The sequence below is a fragment of the Manacus candei genome, unplaced genomic scaffold (assembly GCF_025592945.1).
Source record: "Manacus candei isolate 608988 ecotype Guabito, Panama unplaced genomic scaffold, ASM2559294v1 h1tg000050l, whole genome shotgun sequence".
Lineage (NCBI taxonomy): Eukaryota > Metazoa > Chordata > Aves > Passeriformes > Pipridae > Manacus > Manacus candei.
The window spans coordinates 13,151,089-13,163,619 of record NW_026138098.1 but is presented as its reverse complement, the minus strand read 5'-3'; the positions used below and the strand labels follow the sequence as shown (position 1 = coordinate 13,163,619).

At 46.0% G+C, this 12,531-nt stretch overlaps 1 protein-coding gene across 1 annotated transcript in view; it reads left to right on the top strand.

The window, feature by feature from the left end:
* The first annotated feature begins 1,219 nt into the window (after nt 1-1,219).
* Nucleotides 1,220-12,531, top strand: part of NEURL1 (neuralized E3 ubiquitin protein ligase 1) — a 146,834-nt gene continuing 135,522 nt past the window's right edge. The window contains exon 1 of the mRNA XM_051800692.1: nt 1,220-1,379. Within this exon, the coding sequence (XP_051656652.1) occupies nt 1,295-1,379 (85 nt within the window). The 5' untranslated portion in view covers nt 1,220-1,294. The remainder of the gene's footprint in view (nt 1,380-12,531) is intronic.

Genomic DNA, 12,531 nt, shown 5'->3' with positions numbered 1-12,531 from the left:
TGGGTTGTGCCAATCACAGCAGAAATTCCCCTGTAGCCGAGGTGCTGCTGGGGTGAGAAAAAGGGAAACCTCACCACCCTGTATGGTCCTGGATGCTTTCGTGGAGCAACTCACTGGCCTGGGTGGCTCCATAATGGACAGGTGTGGTATTAACACAGGATCTTCTCTCTTAGGGCAAGAAAGTGAGCCATGTGGACCTACCCTGTGCAGGTATGAGTGAGTTTGTGTCTAATGCATGGGTGTTCTTGAATATGGAGCTGTGCAGAGGCTCATCTCCGCACAGAGGGCTAAAGCCACACAGGGCAGTCACAGTTTGTGTGGGATGTGTTCATGTTGCAGCAGTTTTCAGAAGCCATCTATGCAGGCAGTGCCCCATGCTGACCCTCCACCGGTACGAGCTCCTGACCCTTCATAGGAGATCTGCCAGCAAAGTGTTTTCCTTCACCCCGTTTCTCCCAACCCCACTACCCTGAGCTTGACTGGAGCTCCTCAGTGCTTTAAGCCACTGGCATAAGTAAAGTAGGGTAGGCTGAGGACCAGTAAGGGATCTACTCATCCCTCTGATTATCTGCCTGCTCATCCGCTTGCCCTAGGACAGGGCAAGGAGCTGCTTGCCCACCCACTTTGCCTTCCCGAGTGCTGCTCTGACATATTAGCATCCATGAGAATCCCAGTTGCTTTAGGACAGTTGCATCCCAGCATAGCAGGTCTGGTTGAGTGGGTGCTCTTGCATGATACAGCTTCTTTGAAGGGCTTGAATTCTAGGGTTAGCCACGGATTTCCTTACTAGGAGGGTGCTGGGCTGGCCCTGGGGAAGCCGGTTTAGGGCCAGCAGGTGTGAGGGAGGTCCAGCCCAGCATCGTCCCGGGGAGGCAACAGAGGGCAAAAATGTCCCTGACCCTGCGTCTGCCCCTCGGGGTGTGTCGTCCTGGGCATCCGGACCGAGGTGGTGCGGGGAGGGGTCGGGAGAGTCTCCGCGTGCCCCCACCTGTCGCGCCAGCGGTGGCACATCTGGGCGGCGCGCGGCGGCGCGTCCCCCCCCCCGCGGGCGGCACATCTGTCTCCATGGCGACGGGGCGCGGCGGGGGGGCCGCGGAGCCACCGCCCCGCCCCGCCGCACCGAGCGGCCGCGGACCGAGCGCAGGGCGGCGGCGGCGCGGGGCGGGGGGCCCGGCGGGCGGGACCGCCGCTCTCGGAGCCCTCGGAGCGAGCGCTGCCCTCCGCCCTCGCCGCCGCAGCTCCCGGGACAGACCCCGCGCGGTGCCGCCCGGCCCGGCCCGGCTCGGATGCCGCCATGGGGAGCCGCTTCTCCAGCATCCCCGCGCTGCCCCGCGGCGGCCAGGGCCGCCTGCACCGCGCCCGCCACCACCGCCTCAAAGGTACGGCTCGGTCAGCGCCCCCGGCACCGCGGGCACCTCCGGCATCCCCGGCACCCTGAGCGTCCCCGTCAAGACGAGCACCCGCGGTATCCCCGGGCATCTGAGGCACCCGTGTAGCCCGGAGGGGGATGGGTGCTCCGGACACCCCGAGCTGGGATGGGCACCCAGGCAGGACACAGATCCTGAGTACCCCAGGGGTGCTTATAGTACCTTGAGTACCCCACCATGGACAAGCATTCCGGAGACCTTGAGACAGGCTGGGCTCCCTGGACACCCCGGGGTGGGATGGCTTCATGCCTGCACCCCATGCTCTCTCGCGGTGTGAGCCCACTGTCATGCTCCCAGCACTGTCGCTTCTTCCCCGGCAGTGCCCCATGGGTGGCTGATCGGTACACAGGTCTTTCCAGGCAGCGTTGCCCCGGGAAAGCAAGGGACAACAAGTCAGAGGAGTTGGACCACCAGAGAATCCCCAAGTGTTTATTGGTGAATGAAGGCTTTGCTTTGGTGTTTATTCTGGGTGCCCCAGGAATGTGTGTGAATGGTACTGTCAGTCCTGTTTGGAGGAGGCAGGCAGTATTTGGGGCTCCTTGTCCACCATATGTGGCTGTTCTGTTCCTCACAAGGATGAAATCCGTTTTCTGAAATCCTAGGGACCTTTTGGGATCAAATGGGATGGGGGTGACTTCTGTAATGTGAATAGGAGAGGCCGCCCACGGTTTCTTCTATCCCTGCCCTTTTTAACCCCCTTTTGCCATAAGCTGGGAGGGTGGTAGCAGAAAGTAATCCATCGTTCATGAAAGGGATTTCCTTGGGCAGCAGGACACACCATGTGTGTTCAACACTGCCTGGGTACCCTTCGCTAAGCTCATTTTCACAGCCAAAGGCACTGGATGATGGGGAATAGCAGATGTCAGATATCTCTCTGTAAGCAGGGAATGAGGGAAGGTGCTGCTCCCACAGCCATTTCAGATCATAACTTGTTGCAGCTTCCCTCGTGTGTTGCAGAATTTGCAGCCACCAGCGTGGAAAATGTGGATGGTGCTGTTCACCCTCACTGCTACTGAGCTTTTGGATAGTTCTTTGGCATAGTCTAGGGGAGTGGAAATGGTTAATGATGAGCTGGGGAACTGGTTGTTATACTGAAGGATTTTCTGATACTTGCATTATTCTTCTGTTACAACTCTCTGCTCCCTTCGTCTGTAGGATGATGTTCCATGATTTGGAACAGTTGTGTGAACTGAGGGTGATTATATCATGGCTGTTTTAATGGCCATACACGGAGACATGAGGAATGCTCATTGCTCTGTCATGGGCAAAGCCAGTCAGAAACTCAGCCCAGGCAATGGCTCTGCTTAAAATTATACTTGCAAGGAGGGGGATACTGAACTCTAACCAGTGAACCATCATCCTCTGTCAATGTAAACATGAAGGCACATGCAATGCTGTAATAGTTGGTATGCAATTGTAAACTGCCAGGAAGGATTTGTCTCTTTAAGAATCATGCTGTCAGCTGGAAGTCTTTATGGAGCAACCTTAAGCAGATAAGAATTTATAAACTGGAGCCAGAAGGGACACTGCTACTTAATCCATTATCAGTGGCTTATGTGAGATTTGAAGATGCTCTGTATGAATCACCTGATGTGGGGGGGGAGGGTGGGAATTGTGTGTTAATGACACTCTGTTTCTTTATTTCTTCCTTTAATTTCCATTTTAACTAAATTTCTACCTGTGCTGAAGCAGCAAGCAGAAATGTTTTCAAGACTGTAATGCAGCAGAGCATTGAAATAATTTTTATTTGGAATAAAGACTGAACAAAGAATTGCCTTTGTTGTAAAAAACAAGAAACTGCCAGGGACAATATGTGCCTTTTCTGTCTTTTTTTGAAACCAGACTGCCTCAGGTCCTACATTTAAATGTGAAATAAACAAATCTGATTGCATTTGACAGGTTTCTGTAAAATGGACTTGAGGCATAGCAGTGAAAGTATGAATGTCACACAGTTTTGTTATATATCTGCCATTTAACATTTTGTAAAGTGTATTATGGTTGAAGGTCCCCCGTTGTTCTTCCTTCAGTGTCAGGCTCAGTGTTAGAGATACTGAACTTTGATAAGTTGGCCACCATCTAGTACTTTCTTCTGTGAAGATCTCTTACCTAACTTGGTGCCAAGGAGTGATTTGGGCTCATTCTTGCTAAAAAAAGAGCTATGGTTCTGTTGTTTCCCAGGGTGGTCTGGGGACTTTGAACTGAGTCCCTGAACCTTACAAGTTCATCTTTGCTATGTAAGCAGTAAGACCTCTGTACATGGTAGAGTTGTTGCCCATGTGAGGCAAATTTTTATGCCTTTCTGTGAATCCCACTAAAAATGATCACCTTTAGTTACATAAATCTTCTGAAGACCATGTGATACTTTTGGTGGTTAAAGGCATAACACAGAAATCTCACAAAAGCTGACTTGGCTGGGAGAATACTTGCTTTGCTTTTGATGGTCATGCCTAAGGAGGAAAGCTCCCAGCTTGTTTCTCAGACTTCAGCTACAGTTTTAAAACCAGGTAACTGAATTAGGCAGGTATTTTCTGAAGATTCCTGCATGAGTAAACCTGGAACTCTGGGCTGATTGATGATTTTAGAGTTGCCTTTTGAGTAGGGCAGTACTTTAAAATCTGTTATGTCCAGCCCTTTGTAAAAGAAGTTCACATTGCTGTTCACTAGAAACCGCTACATACAAGCACACACTTACTCCAAAGCAGTATATCATGTCTATATTGTTAATCCAGATTTTGGTGCCACAGTTGTGCCTTCAGGCTTTGGCTGGTTTGCAGTCAGTGGAAACAGAGATCCTCCAGGACCACAGCTGATCAGATGCCATGGTTCTGATGGAGCTGTTAAACTTGAAGTCCTGGACAGTGGTTGAAAGGAGGTTATCACTTGGTGATATCGTGGTGGGGAGGTTGAGGTGAGATTATTTTCAGCATTCGTGTGAGTATTTCCCTTCCCATAACCCAGATGTGGCTGTTTGTCGGGGGTGACGGAAGGTGATCCTTTGTGTACTTTCCTAATGCTGAGCAAAAGATTATGGTTATCTGGTAACAATCTCCTTAATGAAGTAGCCAGATAAACTCCAGGAAATTTTTGCTGTCCACCCTCTCTGAAATATGGTTTGTGATAACTATCAAACAAGGTGTGTATGGCTGTTTGGAGTGGAACCAAGTGGGAAAACTCCAGCAGTATCTAATCTCCTGTATTCTGAGATGAAAAGGATTGACCTTCGCACCAGTGGCTCTGGGTACTGTTTATTTACTTGTGTCAGGGCAGTCTGGCTTGAACTGTTCTGTCCAAGGAGACTTCTATTATTTCTCAAGACATACATCCCTGGTTCAACCCATCTCCCTGCCCCAAGGTTCTTGCAAGGTGGTTTATTCAATCTCCTCTCTTAACTCTTCTTTCTAATCCTGGTGTAGCTCGGTAAGTTCCCCTCCTTGCCTAGTGTTACCTTTTCCCAGTCTCTGGCTGTTGCTGAGTGCTGCTCAGTCTTACTGGATGTATTTAACCTTTCCTACTGTGATGTGTGGGCTGTGTACTCTTTTAAGGCTGTTGTGTAGTTCCCAGATTTGCTAGTCTAGGATGCTAGAAATGCAGGTTTTGGTAGCTCTTGGGTCAGAAGTGAGAGATAGGACCTGTATGCCATCTCCTGTGTTCCACTTGTCTCCATGTCCTCAGCATCAAGAAGTCTTAACCATTGCTGTAGACAGCAGATCAATATTACATTGTAGAATCTAAGAAGTATTACTGTCTCCTTTCTTAAATCCTCTCCTCTAGCCTCCTACTCAGGTTGGTGCTCTTTCCTGAGCCTCTTCTTGCCTTGGAAGGTAGATTTCCCTGGTGAGTGACAGCAAGCAGGATTTCTTCCTGTTGATTTTCTCACAGGTTAATGGACCTTATGATACTTATGCAGAAGAATGCATGTGCAGTATTACAGAAACAGGCTGAGCTGTCAGGGATTCTCTTTTCAGCAGTGGGTGATTACTCACGGGTTATTCTTTTTTATTTGCATTACAGTGGCATCTGGAGCCTCCCGTCAAGATCTGAGTCATGCTGTGCTGGGTGCTTCCATGGCTGCCTGCTCATTCATATAGAGAGCTTTACTCATGTGTCTGGGTGATCTCTGTGGGATGATTTGAGGTTTATATGTCCAGAGTATCACATGAAGCAGACTAGTACCTTGTCAGGACAGTTCTTAGTCCATTCTTTTGCTGAAGTCAGAGTCAGCAGTGATTTGATGAAGGGTGTTGCCACCTTTCTGGCTGCAGGCCCCCAGAAGAGCAGCCTGTTGTGCAGCACTTTGCCAAGAAGGCAGAGACTTTCCTGCTTCCCCTGGCCCCTGGAGGGTACCAGTCATGATTATACAGTCTTTGCCTGCATTTTTGCAGTTGCTGTTCCAAACATTATATCTCACACATAAATATGTCGGACTTTCTTCTCCTTTCATTGGTGTTTTATGAGTTTATGAAATACATGCAGAAGATAGTAATCTAGCTGGTGTAGGCATTTTGATAATTGTATATTGTTGAAAGACTGTCCTGCTGCTGGCTCCATTTTGTGCACTCACTAAATGAAACTAAGGGGGCGGTAAAAAGCCATCAGCAACTGATGGTCATGGGACTCAGAAGTTGGAGTGCAAGCAGTGCACTGGGGGGAATACCAATAGTGACACTGTGAGATAGTCTCAGCTCCCATTGCTGTCATAATTGGTTCTTCTTTGAAGTACTATTTCATTTTCTTCCAGCGTTATGGAATCAGGAGTTTCATCATTCAAGGCTTTGAAGGATGCCTCCTGCTTTCTGCCCTTCTGCTTTCACTCTGTCCTGGGTCATGCTGGGTTTTCCTCTGACCTGTCAGTGTGTCTGGGTTATAGGTATAAAGGTCTTCCTGCCTGAGGTTCTCAGGTTTATTCAACCCTCTCCCAAGCACTAGATATTTTTCCTAGCTACTGAACTTTGATTTATTGCATTTAAACTGCCTAAAATTGCTCAGTGTTCCAAACACAACAATTTATTGCTCTTTTCCTTTCCCATTGTCCTTTTCATAGGGTGCTGAAGCCTGTTGGTGGAGCAGGTATTGATGCATCTTGTCAGAAATTTCCCAGGAAATCATGTGATGTCTTGACCACAGGTGATTCTCTGTATTTTTCAGAGGCAAGAAAGGCTGCTCTTCAAAACCCAGTAGGAACCAAAACATCAGTGGGGTGATAGAGCTGAAAATACTAGTGTCAGGCTCAGTAGCAGTTTAAAAAAGCAAATTAGATACTAGACATTGTAAGGGAAGCCAAACAGAAGAAAATAGAGGCCACTAATAAGGTTGTTGTGTAAATCTGAATATTGCGTGTAGTTCTGGCTCATCCGCTTCCAAAATCTTAAGAAAGATACAGAAGAACTGGGAAAGGTTCAGAGGAGGGCAACAGGGACAGTCATAAGTCTGGATTAATTTTATATAAGGCGTGATTGAATAAATTAGGACTCTTGTCTCTGGAAAAAGAGATAACCAGGATGGGAAATGGCATGGGATGGGCACGTAAAGAAGGGGCAGAGCTGCACTCTTCACTGTCTTTTCCAGTACAAGAATTAGGAGGATATCAAATGAAGCTGATTCCTTCTTCTTTTGAACAAAAAGAGGCTGTAACCATCTGCAGTAGTTAGTTGCTCAGTAGAGCTTATTAATAGTGGATGTTATGGATGCTAAAATGGGTCCAATTTTATGGAAAATTGGAGGAGGTCATGAAAGAGGAATCCTTTGAAGTTTATGACATACAAAGACCACATACTTGCCCTACTCATATCAACTTCCCAAGGGCATCTTCCTAAGGCTACCTGGGTTTAGCTGAAAAGGATAGTGCTGAAATGAGAACTTCTCCACAACAGTGAAAGCTGGAGCTGGATTGTTCAGACATTGCAGTTGGAGATAGAGGGATAGAGCCTGTTCTGGTGTTGGCTGGTCTCTAGCTGGATCCATCCTCTTTATCATGAGCATCCCTGCCCGGTTGTTTACGGAGTGGTTCATTGCCAGTCAACCTCAAAATCACATAAAGGCTTTATTTGGGGGACAGAAGAGATTGTGTTGAGGTCCCTGTACAAGCTTTCTTGGATGAGACTGTGTCTCCTGCACACTGTGATTTTGACAAATACAGTTGCTTATGCATTTGTGGACTCTTCTGGAATAAAAGAAAGCAGGTTCTCTTTGCTTACCTTGACCTCCCAATGACAGAAGCCTAAGTAGCCCCCACTTCATTTTGTTTCCTACACTGTTGAAATAGCAGCTTTTGTGGTTATTCCCATATCTGGGAAGATTTCTAATACAGAGGCCTGTAATATTGCAGATTTGGCAGCTGTTCTTACCTACTGCTGCTAGGATAATTGCAGGAACCAGCTACTTCTGCATTGCTGAAATCGTTGCCCGTGGCAAGTACATAAGTACATGTTGTATTACTTACAGTGCGTACCCTCACAGTGGCTACTTATTTCAAGCTGGTGACCCACACATGCTCTGAATTGGTCTGTCTTGAAATTTTAGGACTTCTGAGTAATCCAGTTCTGGCTGTCTCAAGGAGTAGGATCCACAACACCTGTGTTTCAGGATTGTCTCCATCTAGAAGCGGTTGATCTCAGATTAACCTTAATCACGCACCGTGCAGGTGCTCAGTGCTGTGCTGCAAACTGCCAAATCCCAAAGTAGTTTCTCGCTTTAATCACAGCACTGTGCAGGTGCTCAGTTCTGTGCCACAAGTACCAAAGTAGTTTTGGGGATGAGAGCTGAATTTTAACTGGAAGTTAGGGTCTGGCAATGGTTAAAGTTTCTTCTGAGTAGGACATGTATCCATGACCCTGAGCTGCCTTTTAACCTGGCTAACTAGGGCATTGCTAGCTGAGTAGCTGGGAAGGAGGGCAGACTCTTGGATACTTACCCATACTGAGGTCTGGGTTAATGTGACTATATGGGGTAAGTTTTCATCTCCATTCATTCTTGGGGATCCCGAGCTGGTAAAAGTGTGTTGTATATAAGTTCGTGTTTACTCTACTGGTTATTTGGCCTTTCAATTACAGGATTAAAATAGGATTGTGTTTTAAAATTGCAGGGTAGAGGATGCCATGGTGGTATTATGTTTATACAGTCCTCCATTAGTCTGCCTCAGTTCAGCTCTTTGCTGAAGCATAGGGAAGGATTCTCAGCTGTCAGAAAACTCTCAGGTTAAACCGTAGGGCTATTTAATGCAAAATTCTGAAAAGTAAATCTTAATAGTTTGCTGTCAGTCTCAGCAATGAAGTGCCATGGCAGGTTTTTTAGTTTCAAAAAAACCACTTCACAGAATCATAGAATCAACTAGGTTGGAAAAGACCTCCGAGATTATCAAGTCCAACCCTTGATCCAACACCGCCGTAGTTACTAGACCATGGCACTAAGTGCCACATCCAGTCTCATCTTAAAAACCTCCAGGGTTTTTAGATGGTGACTCCACCATCTCCCTGGGCAGCCCATTCCAATGTCTGATTACTCTCTCTGTAAAAAATTTCTTCCTAATATCCAACCTAAACCTCCCCTGGCAGAGCTTAAGATTGTGCCCTCTTGTCCTACTGCTGGTTGCCTGGATGCCCACCTGGCTACAACTTACTGTAAACTTTTTTTTTAAACAGTAATAACATTTTAGTAAAAATAAATTTAAAAGTACTGGCATTGCTTGTGGAGTTTCCCTCCTCTGTTGTTCCTTTGTAAGCAGTATTTGAGCTTCACACTGGTAACACTGATGCTTCCAGGTTTTCCTCTGTATGTGGGCTTAGACACATGTGCATGGGTGTATGCAGGGATTCCCTATTGACTTGATCTCATAATTTTTATGATATGAGCAGAACACATCCTATATCTAGCATCAGGACTTGAGAAGATCAATTCAGCAAAACAATGACCAGTGAGCTCTGTGAATAGCCGGTGCTGTGCTGTCAGTAACTAGCCAGTGGGTTAGCAAAGAGGGAGCTCAGCTTCTGATGAGCCCAGGGACCATGGGATGCTGAGCAGAACTGAAAATCTGGGATCATTTGTCTCAGTGGAATAATCAGGGACACTTCTGAAGTATTGGTTTTCTTACTTGGGGAGCTGAATGGGAATATGAAAGTGTTTGTCAGCAGCCCCTGCCTGAACATCCCTCTGGCTTCACCCTGCTTTAAAACTGTGGTCCACACCCTGGCCCAGTCAGAAGAAGTGTAATCGTGTAGTGCTTGATTCATTCTAGTTTACATTGACTGCCCATATATCAACATATGATTAAAAAACCCTACTGTTGTCCTCTGTTAGGCATGAGCTCTGCTTGATTTCCCCTTAACTGGTACTTGGATGGAGATGTGACTGTTTTTTGTGTTCTACTGCTCATCAACACCATCTAATGTAAAGCTTAGAGTTGGGTCTTAACTTACTGCTGGACAGGCTTTGGCCAGATAAGCCATGCAGACACAAATGCAGAGCTTATCTACCATCCAGATTCCATATCTTCATCAGAAGGTTAGTTCAAATCTCCTCCTTAAGTGATACCTCTTTAATATAGCATTTAATTGTATTGGTATTACTCATGATTTCTTTGATTTAGGCAACTGGTGCCATTGTGTTTCTAAATACCTATCTTGCAAGATCATTTTTGTCCATGATGAATGTCTAATTTTTTATACTTAACAAGTATTTACTAGGCAGGAAGGGAAGAGATGGTTTCCCATAGAAATATTGAGTCACTGTAGAAGATGGGACACAAATAACTGTAAATGTTGCAAACAGAATCTGTGTATTATGTGAGTGAGTGAGTCACTTAAATAGATGTGATAGAAAATGGAAAAGAGAAAATGTTCCTAATTGATTATGTTCATCAAATACAGAAAGAAGTAGTTGAAATTTACTTTCTTTATTAAAAAATGCAGTGAAAACATAATGAGGGACCTGGGTGACCTCTGATGTTAGTACTGGCTTTCTACATTCCTATTCCCATTTCTGTATGTCATTTAGTTTTAATGGTACAACCCCTCAACAATCACATTAACAGGCATGAAATAAAATAAAGGTGCAAAGTTCTTCCTAATTAAAACCACAAATACCTTTTGTTTTTAAAGGTTTAGAGTTGAGATGTCAAGTGATAAGTACTGACAGCTGAGAGCTTTGCTCCTCTTTGCTTGAAATCTGCCCTGCATTAGTTGTGGAAGAAAGTTCTCACCATCTGCCGAGTGCCTCATGGCCCCTGGAGATCATCTGGTGTACAGTGCATTTCCTTTGGACAGTTGTTCTTGGACCCTACATGTGTGTACTGGAGGACGTAGCAGAGAGATTAAAAGCAGCTTAAGATTTCAACCAGAGAAGTTGTGCAGGTGGGACGTGTAGCAGGGAATGGAGTGAGCTCTGGTTGCTCTTGCCCAGAGAAAGTGTGTTTGGTGGCTGAGCAGATACTGTCAGTCTCCTGTTGTCAGTCCAGTATGAAGCCCAGGAGGACAAATTACGGAGTGATGGGTGGGAACAGTGACTGAGGGTAAACTCCCAATTTGGAAATATTAATGTTACATCCATTATTAATAGCCCCACAGCAAAAGAAAAAATGCTTTGCTGCAAATGAAGCTGTGACACAGGGAAGTAGCAAGCAAAATTAAAATTTTATACTTGCTGTGGTCTTACAATAAAGGTTTTGTGATACACATCCAGCAATGCTGCTATAAATAGTCTCGTTATCTAATCTTCCAACTCAGAGTATGACAGAAGATTACAAGTAAGAAAACAGTTCAGTGTAGCTTTTAGCTGTTTTCCCACTGCTTCCCTTGCTTCTGGTGGAGCATTATTAACTGTGTCCCTTGTAATTCATATGGAGACAACATTATTCAGAAGTACAGAATGTCACTAGGAGGAGGAGAGTTCAGACAAAACCCAGAAGATTTATGACATAGTTTAGATAAGGCCATGGAGGAACGGAGATGAGGGAAGTAATGACAACTCTCAGTGCAGCAGCGTTTCTTAGGGTGTGCTTAGAACTTCTTCATGCCAACTCCATTGGGCCAGATACAGAGCAGGGCATGTTTTAATAAGGTATTCTACATACTTGGTTGCAGAGGGAACCTTTTTGCTTATAAATAATCCAGACACACTGAACTCTGTCCACATGGGTCTAGGACCTGATCCAAAACCAACAGAAAGTCCTTAGAAAACTTCAGAGGCATGGCTAGCACAGAAAAAAACTCTTTTTCCTTTTGATCTTATTTTCCATGGGGGAAGGAGGAGCTGGCTGGTGGCAAGGTTGATAACCCCTCTCCTCCCCTCTCTGTGCCTTGCTGGTAATCAAATCCTCATTTTTGACCCTTCCTGGGAGATCCCCCTGTCCTGTTTCACATGGGGCTCCTGAAGTCAGCGAGAAGGGTTGGGTCCTGAGAAAGTTCCCCTTGAGCAGGGGCAGCTGAAAAGCACCTTCTGCAGCTTTTTTGGGTGGACATAACCCTTTCCCACAGAGGACTGTAGATCACCTTCTAAACTGTCATGGAGTTTTCTTGTGTGGCCATGAGAGGAAGCATGAGGGAGTGTGGCTGTTGTAGATCTGGAGTCCCATAAGACTTGAACCATCATGTTTTTGCTATGTGACAGAACTTGAGGAACTGAACCTCACTGTAGCTGCTGCAAGGAGGCAGGAAAGAGATTGTGCCATCCCCTCGTCCTAAAGTAGGCTGATGTATAGGGAAGTCAAATGATTAATTTGTGTTTTGCATCACAGTTCAGCAGGAGGAAGACTCAGTTCATCTGTTGAACACATTAATCTATATCCATCAAATTCTCATAGAGTTCATGTGATCCAGACTTGAGATCCAGTTTTGCCTTCTGTGGACATACGAGGACTTGAGGTCTTTATCTGTATTCCCAGTCCACTGACCCAGCTGAGCAGCCATTCATCTCCATCTGCCCCCATCACTCCCTCCCTGCCCAGCAAAGCATCGGCAGCATCCTTCTGAGAGGAGGCAATGGTGTTCAGCTACCACTGACTCACTTGAGCTCTTCTCTTCCAGTCCTCTGAAAAGCATCCTTAAATATTGTTAAAAGCACAAAAGCCAAAGGACATAGCTGGCTGGCTGACTTGGAGCCCAACACTGCTACC